At 42.1% G+C, this 16,078-nt stretch overlaps 1 protein-coding gene across 3 annotated transcripts in view; it reads left to right on the top strand.

Annotated features, from left to right (window-relative positions):
* The window catches only part of KIAA1549L (KIAA1549 like), a 76,057-nt gene that overhangs the window by 25,720 nt on the left and 34,259 nt on the right, over nucleotides 1–16,078 (top strand). For all 3 annotated transcript variants that reach the window (XM_042035542.1, XM_042035541.1, XM_042035544.1), the window contains exons 12-14: nucleotides 2,354–2,544; nucleotides 6,228–6,355; nucleotides 15,016–15,191. In XM_042035542.1, the coding sequence (XP_041891476.1) occupies nucleotides 2,354–2,544; nucleotides 6,228–6,355; nucleotides 15,016–15,191 (495 nt within the window). The remainder of the gene's footprint in view (nucleotides 1–2,353; nucleotides 2,545–6,227; nucleotides 6,356–15,015; nucleotides 15,192–16,078) is intronic.

Raw genomic sequence — 16,078 nt, 5'->3', positions numbered from 1 at the left:
CCTTCCCTTCCCTTCCCTTCCCTTCCCTTCCCTTCCCTTCCCTTCCCTTCCCTTCTTTCCTTTCCTTCCGTCCTGTCCTGTCTTATTTTATTTTTTTTTTTCTCTTTAGTGTCCTTTTCACGATCATTACAAGGAAAAAGAGTCCCAGGAACAACTCTCCAAATTCAGTCTGCTCTTTGCCAGGCAGTGTAATCTAGTAGTCTCATTACCCATTAATTATTTCAAAAGCAATATTAGCATCTCAGTCCTTCAGTCTTTGTCAGTATTTTGGATGTATTGGACATCTCCGCTTGCAGTGCTTGATCGTGATTTAGCCTTGCCAGTTCCCTTCAGGGGTGGCAGAGCCATCTGCTCTTGTGGGCTTTTACAGAGCAGGCATCCAAGAGCAAATTTTATTTAATGCAATATGCCTGCTGATGCGGATGACTTTCTCAGCTCTCCTTTTATTGCAGTTTGTTACTGGACATGGTGGTAAGTAGAATTCTGATTAAAATAATCTGTCATTTTCTTTATTTGGCAGATCTGAGCTGGGACACTGAAGAATTTTTAAGTAATTCTCATGTCCTGCTGTTTCTGGTTTGGTTTGTTTTTTGTTTGGAGGATTTTTTTGGTGTTTTTTTTTTTTTAATAAGAGATGAAGTATAAGTTGAGACTTACTTTACTTTTCAAAGGCATTGAGGGAGAAATAACTGATTTAATTGCCTCTTCTCTCTTGTTACCTTTTTTGCAGAGTGTCTAGAGGGAGTCTTACCTGACAGTTAATATTTATAATGAGGTTGAAAAACATTATTTTGATTAACAATATTATTATGTAGAATGTTGTGCAATATTTCTTCCTAGCTGTCCTTCACACAGCTTCTGCTTCCCTTCCTTCATTTGCTGCCTCTGTAGCTCATTTGGTGGCTGCTTTGTGATACCCTGCCTGCCATGGAGGGGTGATGGTGAATTAGCATTTCTCTGATATGTTGCAAGTTCTATGGGGGTGATTTGTGGAGTTGTCTGCTCTCCCATATCAGCATTCCACTCCTTAATGCACTGAAGCTCCTTATCAGAGGAATGCTGAAGTATGGAAACACATCAGGAGCCTCAGTCTGAACAGGAGACTGGGAATGCTGTGCAGATCCACATGTATTATGTTTCAAAAAGCAAAAGACAGCCCCATTCTTTTCAGACTGAGATCACCTGTGAAGTGTATCTGAATTCAGAGCTGCAGCCCAGATTTAGTAAGGGACACAACAAGAGAAAATGCTTTTCAGAGCTTGTTCTTTTTCTGTGCCAACAGCAAGTTTTTTTTTCTCCTGCTGATTTTCTTCTGGAGCTAAAATATTCAGACATGACAGGAACCTGGAGAGACTAATCAGTCATGAACTAATTCCAAAGTATTTCCCAAAGTGTGTGTGACGTTTAAAACTACCACTTCTCAACTTTGAGGTGTTTTGTGGTCCTTTTTTAGCATTTTGTCAATCGTCTTTTTGCTTCAGGAAAAGCAACCTTCCAGTTTCTGGTAAATTCCTTTAATTTAGTGTATCAAGAGCATCTTTTCCAGAGGAGGTCAGGAATTTCTTTGAGTAATTTTTTTGTCATATTTTTTTTTTCCAACAGATAATGTGAGTTGGTTTGGGGTTTTTTTTCCCTTCTCTTTTCCTTCCAATTGAAAATGCAGTTTGGAAAGTCAAGTTTTGTCTAAATGTTTAATTTTTCCATGGAGAGAATCCACCTTTCCTTTGGCTGCTTTGCCCAGAAGGCATGTGTTAGTTCTGCTGGGTGAGAACTGCCCTGCTGTAAGGCTCTTCACTTCCCAAGAGAAACAAGTGAAGTCAGTAATATCCTTCCCAGTAGGCAATTGGCAAGTCAGAGGAAATATAATTTCACTGATCTGAAAAAGATTCTTTTCTGGAAAATGTTGTCCATCAAACTTTCTGATGTGTGGCTTTTTTACTTTGGCTTGACTGGGACTAAATTACTCCCACCCTCTTTGGAAACACAAGGGTTTTGTCAGAGAACGTTTTCTGTGTGGTTTTATTTTTTTTTTTCTCCTAATTTTTTCTTCTTCCACATCCTCATTCTTCCACTGTCTGTCATAGTAATTTCTGGGGGTGTTACAGCAGGGTAAGAAAGGTTAGCCAAGATCAATTTTATACTAACTAATCATGTTTAAAATGTATGGAATGGAGATTTCATCAGAAAATTGGATTCATGTTGGCCATTCACATGGTAATCTACATATTTTTACCTGTCACTTACATAACTTAAAAAGTTAAGGAGTAGTGAAAAATTCTACATTGAATTTGAAAATCTATATTGAATCTAATACATGCTGGAAATTTCTGTTATTTCTCCTATTTTTCTGCAGCCAGTACAAGGCTTTGACTATGCCAAGCAACACTTGGGTCAGCAGGGAGCAGAGGATGAGGTTTTACCTGTGACTCAGGAGACTGTCATACTTCCACTTCCAGTCAGAGATGCTCCTGCCTCCCAGGAGAGAGAAACCACCCAGGATGGGAGCACCATCAAAACTGCCAAATCCAACGAAACAAGGAAAAGGTATGGACTGGCATCTGGGATCTTTCCACAGAGGGGTTTAATAGGATATGTGCTGATGGCTGCTGTAAGGTTTGGCAGCCGGGCTCTGTGTGTGGCAGATGGCTCCTCTGTGATGTATCCTTGGCATAATGCTGGTCTGTGCTGGATGTGTAAAATTGCTGCAAAATATGAGATAAAACCAAATAAAGTCTTCACAGAGGAGGTGAAGTGGCTTTTATATGGATGTTGGTGTTGCATAAGAGATGAGCCCAAATGGAACATGGGACCTGTAGCGTGAACACTGATAATTTCTCAAGGAACCAAAAGACAGGTCCTTAGCCACTGTCAGTTGCTGAAACTCCACTGGCAGGCTCTGTCACTCCAGAATTGGACCCAATGCCTTCACTAGCAGAAGGGAAAACCCTGAATACCCACTAAATTATGGAAGACCTCTAGATCCAAAGCATCTACAGCAGGACAAAACTTCTGAAGTGTAAGAATAGACTAGATGATGTCAATGTCTAGGGTAAAGTGTCCCAGATTTGCACTCTCTTCATGTGGAGTCTCTAGGGTTGTAGGATCATGGATTCAAGATCCCCAGGAAGCTATATGGCTCCTCTTCTCTGCTGCAGGGTCCAACACCTCCCTAACTCAACTTTATCTGCCTTATTTTAAAGTCTTCCACTGGTGGGGTAATCACAGCCTCATCCAGCAATCTGTTCTCTTCTGCCTTTCCTGTCAGGAAGTTTTACCTCATGTCTGCCCTCAACCATCCACAGTATAGCTGAATAGAAGGTCATTTGTTTTGCATGCTTTGAGGCCATTTTTTCCTTGACCCATTCTCCTTGGTATTAAATTAGAGTGGAGCTGAGGAATGGTACTGAAGGGAAGAGAGGAAAATAAACCTGTTAGGTGAACAGCCTGAATGGAGGTAACAGTTGTGTAGTTCACAGGAATTACACAGGCCTGGCCTCTTGAAGGGATTTGATAACATAGGAGAAAAGCAGCTGACTAGTGCAGGGAAATTCTAGAGAAAATCAAGCCTTCCTAGCTGGGTCACCTCATCTTGTCCAATATTTTCCCCTTTGGAATAATGGGAAAGCTTGGAAAACTCAGCACAGTGTTGCTGCACACTCTGACACGCTGGAAGGGGAAGGTGTCAGCTGGCATGGTGGGGGGCTGGAGAACTCACCATGCTGCTCATCTGGGGGTAGGCATCCCCAGCAGTCATCAGCTAAGGTTTTCCCTGCAGAAAAACGGAGACAGAAGGATCCTGAGCTGGTGCCTGGTTTGTCATACTTCTTCTGCTGTGTAGGAAATCACCTGGAATGTGGAAAGGGCTGTCTGCAGGGAGTACGGTAGAGTGAGCCAGCTGCATTTGGATGTAAACTGTTCGGCCGTTTAAATTCTGCCATTTAATGCCAGTGAGGAGGTGTTCACACTATAAATCACTGAAATGTGAGGGTTAGGTTCACAGTCCACGTGAAACAAACAGCACTTGTCCTTTTCAAAGCCTTCCATCCTCTGAAGAAGTGACAAATGGAAGATGACCCTGACACCGGCAGTGGTTGCTGGTGCTGGGCAGGTTAAGTCTTTGCAGGAATTGTTCTTTAAAATGTTCTGAAGCCTCTCCAAAGCCATGTGTAAATACACATAAAAAATGTAAACCAGCTCTATTAATTAATCCTCTAACCAAAGTGATTAAGCACTTCACTCAGTCCTTTGAGTGAGCGCAGAAATCCCCCACTTAATCTGCACCATTTTAAACAAATGCTGATAAGCAAAATTGATCCAGGAAAGTTATTCTCATAAAATGTGTTGAACCTTGGTGCCCTTCTAAGCAAATAACTAAGAGTTAGTTTTCCCTCCTTCAGGGTGATTACTTGAGTAAGTGAGAACATGTAGAATTTCAGTATTTTTCATTCCCAGGAGCTGTGTCTGGAAATGGAATTTAATGGTTGCTGAAGATGAAGAAATATTTCTTGACCTTTATGTGTTTGCTCTTTCATTCAGGATACTTTACAGCCTGGAAAGGGCAATTCAAACCAGACAGCCATGAAGTGTCTGGTAACTGATCAGAGTATCTTCTCTGCTATCACCACTGGAGGAAACTTCTCAGTTAATAATATGAGGGCCACTTAAAAAGGATGAATATTTAGATTAGCGTCACCACAAAAATAGTTGTGCAAGCTATCCATGCTCACTTCTTTTCTGTGTTCCCACGCTGAGCAGATTTTCTTCAGGTGTTGGTATGTCCCTGGATGAATTTTTTTACTGGGCTGGGATTATTCATTTAGCAGAGACAGACAGGTTTATAGGGGAGGAATCCCTCTTCTCAAGAATATTTATTTTCAGTAGAACTTCACAAGGAAACCCTCAGGCTGGACTGAGCTGGGTTGCATGCTGAGTTCTCCTAGAGCCCTGTAGCTGGAAAGGGCCTGTCTCAAATTATACATATTTCCACCTAGGCAATTTTCGAAAGGGAATCCCCAAGAGTTGCTTTTCTCATATTTGTCCCTTGCTGTTCTGACCACAGTAAATGTTTTCTACTTATAGCAAACAGGGTGGCCAGACCTGAGGGTTTCAAGCAGATGATACAGTATTGGCAATGATTTACAGGATGGTTTTGACAGTTGTTTTGTTTTAGTACCATTTTCTGGTTATAAAACCATTGTGACAGCAATAGAATTTGATTTGATTCTTTTTCTCTGTAAATGGAAGTCTCTGTGACTAGGTCCATTTTTTTTCCCTAATGTAACCTCTTTACATCACCCTGTCACTAGCCATGACAATTCAGTGGTAGATTGCAGATAGGTTTGTGAATAACTACACAGGTCCTGTGGAGACTTTTCATTCCCTTTGTGGCAAGTTTCACATGAACAAAAAATGTGACTGTGTCTGGATGTGGACTAGCACCAAATGTACTATTTTCTACTTTGGCCTGCTTTTCCCAACTGTACATTAGGATTTGAGTTACTTGTCCACCCCAAAAAGCTCTGGTGGGAGCTTGCTCCCAGTGCAGCCCAGAGCACGCTGCTCATTTCTGTCCCTGCTCCTCACTGGGACTGAAGCACAGTGGTTCTGCCCTGGCCTCCCTCCTCACCCTGGGCAGGGACCAGTTTCAGGATAAGGATATGCAATGGCTGATTAAAGCAAGCATTTTCTCAGGGGTTTCAGCCAACAATTGTGCCAGTTAAACCAGGTTATGTGCCAAAAGGAGAAAAGGAGGATTAATCTTATCATGCTGTGTGTGCAGACGTGCAAAGTGAGTGAGTGAATTTTGCATTGTGGCTGACAATGTTTGACTGTAAATGCAGGCTAAATAAAGGAATTGGTTTAGCCATACATCCAAAAACAAAGATCTACTTTACTTTTTCTGGGTTAATGACACTGAATTGACAATGGGACTTTCTGTCCTCTGTGGTGGCACTTTTATCATTGTGGGGATTGTGCATGAGGAGCAGTTGCATTCCAAGCCACCAAGATGCCCATCAGCCCTGAACTAATTGAGAAAGTCGTGTTCACCTCCCATCACTCTGCTCCTACCTTTACTGTGTTGCTGTGTGCTGTTTGTATTCTGTCTCCTTTTGGTACCAAATCAGACTTAAAAACTCAATGATGCAAACTGTGCGAATGAAATAACCTTGAAATGAGGTTTAGCAGGAAGAACTCATGTCCTGCCTTGTTGCTATGGTTACTTGCAGCCAGTCCCCGAGTCAGAATGGCTCCATCCTCAGCAATGGGTCGGGAAAGCCCAGCTCCGGCCGGAGCTCCCTGCAGAAAGTGATGGCACCCCAAAAAGTGGCGAAGGACGAAGGAAGGAAAAGGAACGGTGAGAAGTGTTTGTTGTGGTCACTCCCACAGCCATACCCACACAGGCACCAGGGATGCTGAAACCAATTTCTGGTACCTTCAGCCGTCACGGGGCATTTTGTGTGTGTGGCTCATTTTTGGGTTTTCTCCTTCCCCTTTACTGCTGTAGCTGTTTCTCCAGATCCCATGAAACATTGTGTTGTTTGCTCTTTGTGTGGGCCCTTGCAAGTTTTCTTGCTTTTTTGTTTTTTTCCCCTTTTTCTTTTTTCTTGAAATGCCAGTAAACTAATGAAGACATGATGCTGCTTAGTAGGTGGACATGGTTTACAGCTTTTTTTGTTGTGTAGATCCCTAAGATATTAATTTCCTCTGCTGCTGCTTCTAAGCTGGCCCAGATCTGATGAAGTTGAATTAATTAGATAAACATTAATTTGAGAAAGTGTGAAACAGCCAGTGCTTTATCTTTCCTCACATCCTTGGCACACCTGTTTGTCATTAACACTTACTGGCAGCTTTTCCTGATGCACCTGGGATATCATGCTGCATGTTTCTTAGGGGACCTTGCTTGATGATGGTGACCTTGTGACTCAAGGTGGACCAGGAACATCTGATGAAAGTAGTGCTGGATCCCCTTTCTTCCTTCCTTTTCTTCTCTCTGCTTATTTTTCCTGAGTTACAGCTTTGTTCCCATAGCTGTGTTTTCCTTACAAATAGAAAACAGTGGCTAACAGGTTCTAAGTTTCAAGTGGGTTAATTATTTTTTCACTGTGTCAAATGTATCTCACTTTACAAGACAATAACATTTATGTTTTCCACAGTTAAAAGCTATAATTTCTGATGTCTTTTTTCTTACCCACTCAGGAAAGCCAAACCAGTGCCAGGTGCTGTTTACATGGGTAGGCAAAATAATCTAGTGAAGGTATTTTTTGTTTTGTTAGGTTTTACATCTTCAAAGAAAATTGGTAATAACTCAAGTTTTTTTGTTTTTCTTTAAGAATTGACTAGCATCTAGCATCCTTTCTTCTGATCTGGACTGTAGTGCATTTCTGGAACATACACATGCTACTTAAATAAACCTCAGAATGTAGTATAAGGAAACAGTGACCCTTTATTTTAAAGATTAGTTTCATTAGAATTCAGGAGGAACCTGTGCATGAGACACCTTATCTGCAGAGCCCTCCTGGTAGAGACTTCAGCTCCTTGTGGGGGAAATCTCTTCCCTCGACTGCCATGGCCCTAAAAAGGGTCATCTGGCACAGATATGAAGGGGAATAAATACCTTGTTCCATGGTAAAGAGGTGGGAACATTTTAGCTGTAGGCATATCTTTTAAGGTACGTTTAAGAGAGTTTCCTCAAACAGGCCTTTCAGAACAGCTTCTGAGAAGGAGGATGTGGTCATGAGAGATGAAATGACCTCCTCTTATCAGAATTAATGGAGTTCAGCTTGGAGCTGTGTGATCCCAAATGCCTATTGAGGTTGAAATTAAAAAACAAAGCCTCAATGCACTCATTACTTCTCATCGCAGACCCTGCGCTTTGCTCCCCCGTGCTGTGATTACGAACACTGTTATTATCTCTGACAGTTTGTTCTTTCTGCAGGATTTTACCTTAACCCAGTGTGATCAGCATCTGCAGAAAGTTGTCTGTTTTAAAGTTGTCCAGTTTAAGAAGGAAGCTGCTTTTCTCGCAGCTGTTTGCCTGAGCCTGCTCCAGCTCCCCAGCCTGCCTGTCGGCTGGTGGCTCTCACACGCACGTCGGCAAAAGCAGCAGCAGATTTTCTTTTCTGACAAGCAACGTCTTCAAACTGGAATGAATCCCTTGATGGTCACATGTTGGATTTGGGGACTCCAAGTCAGAATGGCTCATTAGTTGCCATAGTTACACACCAATTTTAGATTCTATTTCTTGCTGACATTTAGTTACAGGGAGAAATGACAGCACTGGATGTTACCTCAGTACGTAAATTCTATATGGCTTGTATCAAAATTGACTCCAAATGGAGTGTGTCAGGGCTGTGAGTGAACAATGTGAAACCAGCACAGTGACAGGCTTGGCTTCAGGACCTGATGCTTTGGAGGATCAGGAGAATCCTTCAGCTGAGCGTTATTTCTACAGAAAACACAAAGTATCTACTTGAATCAAACAGTGATAAGCTTTTGTAAGATAACAGCATGTTTTTTCTTGAAGAACACTTATTATTATATTAATAGAAACTTTTCTTTCTAATTGATTGTTGATGAATTCTACATTCATTTACTTTTGACACTTAAAAAAAATGAAAACATTTTTTTAAAAGTGCCAAATTATGTATGTTAGAGGACTGTAATATGGATGAACCAGCCAACAGAGGTACTGGCAATTTCTGAGATGGGTTTGAAAGAGAATGTGGAAGAGAATAACAGGATATTAGCAGTTCTACCTATCATTTATCAGGCCAAACGTCATTCAGGGAGAAGCAAATGGCTGAACCCAACTCAGACCTAGAGAACTAAAGCAGCCCACAGTACAACCTTTCCTTTCACCAGCTGTTCACCAGATGAAGCCAATGAAATTGATATAGGTTGTTTTTCAACCTTTAAGTGTCTTTGGAAGAGTGTGAGTACTCGTTTCTTTTTTTAGAGACATACAAAAGTTTTGATTCGCTATCAATTCTCAATGAAGCTTGTGACTCCCCAGGTTTTGGGCTAAGAACGTGTGTAGTTGAGCTCAGATTTGTACTTAAACCTCATCATCACAGGTGGAGATGGACAAGCAGCATTCCCAAAGAGTCAAACTTCCTTGTGTAAGAAACTGGACCAAACTCTCATTTTCCAATCATTTGGACACTGTCTTTGAAAACAAATATAACTTTTCAGAAGTCATTCAGTCAAGGGCCTCACTCCTTTTTAAAATATCAGTCTCTAAGAGTATAATTTCCTTTGTCCAGGCAAGAGCTGTCTGTAGGAGCGAAGTAGCAGGCGGAAAAACTTGTCTGTACTATTGGCTTAGCTAAAATCAAAGGGATTTTTGGATGTCACTCAGCCAAGCTATGATACACTGCCTCCTTTATTCTACAGAAGCGTGGGCCACTAGTTTTCAGTCTGTCTGATGTGGCAGCTCAGCATCAGAGCCTGTTTTTCTGAATTTCTGAGCAGTTGTCTGTGGTGATTCAAAATAAAATGAAATATGGCAACAGCAATGTTGTCCAGTGGCAGGGATGTAGCAGCTTGGACACAGAGTTAGCTGGGGGAGCTGGTGGATCCCAGCAGACATCCAGCACCCTTCTTCTGCCTTTTCTGTGCTGGGCAGAGTACCAGTCAGAGTGGGAAAGGCTGCTTCCAGAGGGTCATGGCCAACTGGGACAGATCTCTGGAGGTAAGGCCCAGCCAGGAAGGAGCCCTGACAACTGCATTGGAGCACCTGTGCAGATTGGAAGTGGGACGATTCCCCTTCCTGATGCCTGTGTCTTTGAAAGGCTAAGAAATCAGGCTGCTGGGAAGAATTCTTGTTGTAGAGCAATCATCATCCATTTCATCATCCATTCCCTCATCCTGAAGCATTAGCTTCGTTTTGCCCAGAGAGGGTGTTAAGTAGGGACTTCATCTGACTCTTCACCTCCTCACAGTGAACTCCTAGGCCTTCTGGAGTAATTTACTACATTTAACCACAGGGGGGTAAAAAGCCCCAAGAATACACAAAATCCACCTATTTAGCTGAAATCCTGTGCATTGGCACCAGTTGCTATTGAACCTCCCAGAAGCTTTACACATTGATTCCCTTTTTTCTTCTTCCAAGATTTCAGCTTGAGTGATGCAGACTAAATTCTTCTCCTTACTGTTTCCATTTCTTCCACTGCCCTTTTTGTGTTGTTTATTTGCTTTAAATAGTGAGAGCCCTGTGACCCTGCTAGCATCCTGCTTCAGACTTACTCAATACAGTTTCTTTTTTTTTTTGACCCTGTCTTTTTGGTTGCTTTTCTCATGGCAGAAAAATACTGCATGCTGTGTTGCTAAGGTGCCTGTTTTAGCAGATCTCTGAGGGATCTGGGATCTGCAAATGATCACACAAATAAATATTTCTTCATTCATGTTTGCCTTCCCCTCTGGATGACCTTTACTCTGCTACTAATTGAGCCTGACAGGAGTTTTCATCCAAGCAATAGAGTAAAGAGCATGTAGATGTTGATGCCATCAGATTCAGGGGCAGTCTGGATGGCTGAGGTTTTTCACTAATATGTCAGCACTGAAGAAGACAAATGTACAGTTTTATTGTGCAAACAGAAAACTATTTCTCCAAAGGTTTTTAGAACTCCTAGGGCACCACTTCCTTAAAGAAGCTTCTGTTGTGGGATCTCATGCCTTCCCTATCTGTTGTATGTTCATTATCCCTATCAGTTAAACAATTTTAATATATCTACTTATTACAGATAATACATCTACTTATTACAGAAGTGTCAGCCAAGAAAAGGGGTGATGGATTCACTGCAAACATTATGAAATATGTGGTCTCTTTTTGAAAGACTTCGATGTTTAGAAGTGAGGCAGATGTGGTTGGAGGAGAAGACATAGGCACAGAGAGAGAACCTTCTGCTTGTAAGGGCAGGAAACCTTCCTGGAAAGGGAACAAAACAAGCAGCTAAGACACAAGTGCTCACCCTGTGTACACAGTTTCATAGGAAACCTGCAAATACCAGTTTAGACATCTCAAATGACCTCCTCAGGTGGCTTCTGCTTCAGGATCCCAACCCAACCCAGGACTCCAACACCCTAGGCACATCACTGTGCTTTTAGCAGACTTTACACCTAAGAAAATACTGTCCAGGAGGAATCATGAGCTGTTTCCATTAGTCTGTAAGCTGGCTGATTCTGAAAAGATAATATTTGTGCTGTTTGTGAGAGGTTTGGCGTTGCACTGTCTCAGAGCTGGGTGCACTTTTGAAAGGGTGTGTGTGTACACAAGTGTGTTTTCTGTGACCTGCAGTATCTTCCAGAGAGGTACTTCTGTCCTGGATAGGTTCAGATACTAATGTTAGGAAACTTGTGTTTTGCTTAAAGGCCTATAAACTCTTTCAGAAATAGATGTTTCTTTATTGATAAGAGCTCTTGTTTGTAATTTTCTGTAGGTAGTCATCTGATCAATAGAATGACTTGGATGATACAGAAAAATGTCTGGGTTTTTTATATATATGGAGATTTTCTCTAAAATGAAAATTACTTCCCCGTTATTAAATCACATTCAGGAGTCAGGATTTCTGTTTGAAATACTGATACCTGGACTTTTTCCTAAGGAGCTATTTTAGACATGTGACATTATTTGCTCTTTGTCAAACTGTAGGTATATTCTGTAGGTATGGTTGCAATGTTTGCCTTCCCTTCATGTAAAAGGAATCTTCAAAAATACTTTGTTGAGTGATGTAAGACAAGGCAGAGCATGTCCACCTGCTTGCAGGTGTTTCCCAGGTTTTGACTTTCTGTGTTTTTCTCTATTGCTGTCAGTTTTTTTACTGAGGACTTCCAAAATCTTTCAAATGGTTGCTTCTCAGCAGGACAGCACAAATCTGTGTTTCAAATGTTTGGCTGGAAGGTTATCTGATTCACAGGCAATTTAAATGTCTTTCATTTAATTAATTTTTTTTTTTTTAATGTGTAAGCATTTCAGTCTTTTTTTTTCTCCCTTCCAGCATATTTTGATGGGGTAGAGGGGAGGAAAGACAAGGTAGAGGGAAAGAGAGAGGAGACAAGGAATCTTTTGTGGCCCTCACTGAAATATTTGTCTGACGAAAGTATCACTTTTTTTTTTTTTTACACTAAATCATTAACTAGGTAAAAATAGAGTACTTTACCTGTCTAATTGTTTTTTTAACCGTTCAGAGCTGCAGTTCCACAGCGCTTTTTCCATGGGACCAGCTGGTCACGAGTGGGTAGCACACCTGCTGGCATTGCCGGCTGGAAGTAGCGCAGAGCTGCACAGAAATGGGACGACAGCATCCCTGGGGCAGCGTGCACGGAGCAAATCTTGTGTACTGAGAGCTGCAGTGGTGTGGAGACAGAGCTTCAGGGATGGTCCTGCTCCTCAAGGACCCAGTGCCACGCTGCTCTTCACTGCAACTGGCACTCGACCCGAATAAATGATTGCTCTGGATAGATCTTCATGTGCTGCAGTCACAGAAAGATTAGGAGGAGTAATTCAATCTCAGTGGGTCATGTGGCATGAGCTGTCTAGCACGAGATATTTCAGAGATGGGAAATTGCTGTTAAGTAGTGATTAAGTTGGGTTTTTCCCTTTTCTGCCACTGAGCTTTTAAGTCTCACTCTGTGCTCACACAGAGGCACGAGTGGAACGACTCCACAATAATGCTGGAATGCATCTGTTTGAAAACAGAAATCTAAAACATCGCTTTTAAACCATGTTGCTAACTATAATAAGCAAGGGTGCTTATCATGAGTGACTATAAAGAATATGTGGGCAGTTCTCTGAAGTTTGCTCTGAAGTGCTGGCCAGTTGCTCACCCAGCTGAGATGCTGGGATGGGTGGACTGGCCCAGAGCGGGGATACACAGCAAAAAAACTTCCCATGTTTCTCTGAACTTCCTTTGGTTTGTTCCTCGAAGTTTGGAGCTTGTTGTGGTTCAGTCATGTTATAAATGGTTGCTGTAAATTCTCTTGGGCGATGGATAGAAGCAAATAATGAAATCCCCAGTGCTTGCTGTGGTTCAGTGCCAACACACATTATAGCAGTGTGCCAATGACTGCAGATCACAGGCTCTCTTTATCACCTACCAGTGGAAAAGAGGCAATGGGAAAAAACCCTACTTTTAGATTGTAAATGCCAGTTAATGAACAAACTCAAAGCTAAGGTGGAATAAAATTCCAGTTTCTAGTCCCATTTGGCTCTCATGTCCATCCCGGTAGCACTGCAGTAGGTGCAGGAGATGTGCTCACCTTTGAGAGGGCTGAAACTGAGGGTGCTCTGTGGTGTTAGTGCTCCACATCAGAATTAGTTACCATCTGTGGTTTCTGATTCTTTTTACCCTTAATTTTTTCTTTTCTTTAACGAGTCCTAGAGGAATTCTGTTTCATTAAGAAAAACTCTTGGTTTCTGATCCTGAAATGAGGTCTGGGGGGACACCCCATGCCTCTGCAGCAAGCTGAGCTCTCTGTGGGTGCTGGGTTTCAAAATCCCCCCAGAGAGGAGCATCCATGCTTCGCTTTTATACTCGTTGTAACGTGACTGCCTCCCTGCTCACGTGTGGTCAGTGCCAGGCGAGGATCCCCTCGTTCTCTGGTCCTGCTGCTGTGGTGTCCTGGTGGTCCCTGGCAGTCCGGGGTCCTGTCACTGAGCCGGGCTCATGAGCTGCTTGCTCTGCTGAGCACACACATCTGGAGTGTTTGGACAGCCCCAGGAGGGACAAGGGGACTCCAGACCCACTAAAGGCTCTATTGTGTGGAGCTGCAGGGACAATATTTAATGACAGAGTGACTTAACCCATCTATTGCTCAAAAGCTCAAGTGGTGCCAGCTCCAGTTACACTGAGCACAGATAGAGATAATGAGCTTACTCAGAGGGTTCATCTTTTATGTTACTGCTGTCAAATATTTTCTTACCAAAATCATTGGCTGTCTAAACTGCTGAGTTTATACAAGTCCATTGTAATTTGTGCAGTGATTAAATATTAAAGCAGAGTGTATTTTCAGAGGAAATAAATTTAGAGCAGACCACTTTGTTCTTTAGCAGAGGATCTCTGCTCCTGTCAGTGAGGAGATGGAGCAACCATTCTTCCCTCTAATAGCATAATTATTCAAACATGTTTGCAAGGATCTCTTTGTAGAATTTCTGCTCATGCTTTAGTGTCATTCTTTCACTTCAAAATGTGGGTAAGAGGTTTCAGATTCAACGGCTGACAAGGTGATGCAGGTTTGCAAAGAAAATTTGGAGGAGAAAGGGCCCGATTGCATGTGAAGGAGTTATCCATTTCTATAGAAATCTGAAACTAAAGATGCTTTGCCGTGCTATTTAATTTTAAAGATTTACAGAAGCCTTTTTCTGGCTCTTAAGAAATTTTTACAGTTTAACTTTACAGAGACCTGAGGTACTGCTTGCAAAGCAAAAAATTAACATAAGATTAGATACCATCAGTTTCTTAAGCATTTTTAACACACAGCAGAAAATGCTTTTATTTTAATAAATGGCGGTTTTAGCATTAATAAGTTTTGAAAAATAAACCTACTTATTTTAGCAAATTTTGAGTATGCCCTTGCTCTTGCAGTATAAGACAGAAAAAAAGCTGCATGCTTGGGTTGGATCAGGTGTAGCTACTGATGCCTTGGCACATGGGCACTTGTGTGTGTGTGTTTCCATATGAAACCTAGGAAAACATTAACTTTCCATGTGAAACCTAGATACTTTAATTTTCACTGGCATTTTCATACAATTTCCTGTTTCATTCTTCTCCTTTTTTCTATCTTATTAGTGCAGATTGGAAATCAGCCTTTTTTTGGGAAGTGACAGAGAATCCTTTGCATACATAACATTTTCTGTGATCTAATGGGATGTTTTTCCCAATATAAAGGTCTCCCAGGCCTGCACCTCGAGTGCGCTGAGCACGTCATTAATCCAAAGTGTGTGCTTGCTGAACTTCCCCTTGAGCATGCAGCAGAAATGTCTGTGTCTTTATGCTGAGTGAGTTTGATGTGCTCTAGTGGCCGTGAGTGATGACGAGGAAGGAGGGATTCTCTTTGATAACATTGCCAAGTCTGCCATCGACCCCTTCGACACCTCCTCGGGATCGGTGCAGCTCATCGCCATCAAACCCGTGGCCCTCCCTGCTGTCCATGCTTCAGAGAGGAGCCAGGAGTCTGCCATCATCAATGGAGAGGTAAGGACTGTCTGGTAGTGTCTCCAGGTGTTTCCTTGGCCACAGGCACCAGCAGAACGATCTTAAGCCTGTTAGAGTTGAGGGCTGCTAGGAGCTTCTCACCTTTATGCTATATAAAGTTCCATTAGCATTGTGGGGTCAGAGATCTGAGAATTTAAGATCTGCTCTTTCACAATGCACTGTGAATGCCTGCAACCTTGGAAGAGGCAATTTTCTATATTCCTACCCTCCCAATGTCTTTCTCTGCTGTTTAAAAAAGTGAGTCATGAAGTCAGAAAGCAGAATAAGATCTTTTCCTACATGAATTCTGTGGCTGGGTATGAAAATATGTATAGATCATCTGGGTGCCCACCTGATCTTTCTATACTGAGCAATACATCTCATTCAGAGTGAGAAGGGGTGCAGTGGGACCATGGACTTGCTTTGTGCTCCAGCCTGTGCACAGAGGGTGCAGTTGTTTTGAAAGAAAAAAGTGGGATGGCACAAGTGTCTGATCCAGATGCTGGCCAAAAACATGCTTTGACTGCAACACTTATATTCATGTTTTGATGTAGATTTAATCAAGAGCTGCCCATTTACAAAGCACTGAGGCTTTTATGAAGTTGTTGAACATGATGGGAACAAGCCACAGAGGTGCCTTGTTTACAAACTCACACTGCAACAGCCATTTAAACAGCTAAAAACAGTTTAGGAGCAGCAGGGAGGCCTGCTGCCAGGGACACTGTAAAAGCGTCATGAGAGCTCCCATGTGGGCCTGGATTACTGCAGCCTGTTGTGCTCCACTTTGTACTTGGATTTTAAGTCCTGACATGCCATGTACCTTCCAAACTCAGAGAAAGACTTATTTAGCTTTCAGCATCTCTTTTCTGTAAGGCAGCAGGATGACA

The sequence above is a fragment of the Corvus kubaryi genome, unplaced genomic scaffold (genome assembly GCF_017639235.1).
Source record: "Corvus kubaryi isolate FWS band 111438036 unplaced genomic scaffold, C.kubaryi_AGA036_p1.0 37384, whole genome shotgun sequence".
NCBI classification, from domain to species: Eukaryota; Metazoa; Chordata; class Aves; order Passeriformes; family Corvidae; genus Corvus; species Corvus kubaryi.
The sequence above is the reverse complement of the archived record's forward strand: the minus strand, read 5'-3'. Positions and strand labels throughout refer to the sequence as shown.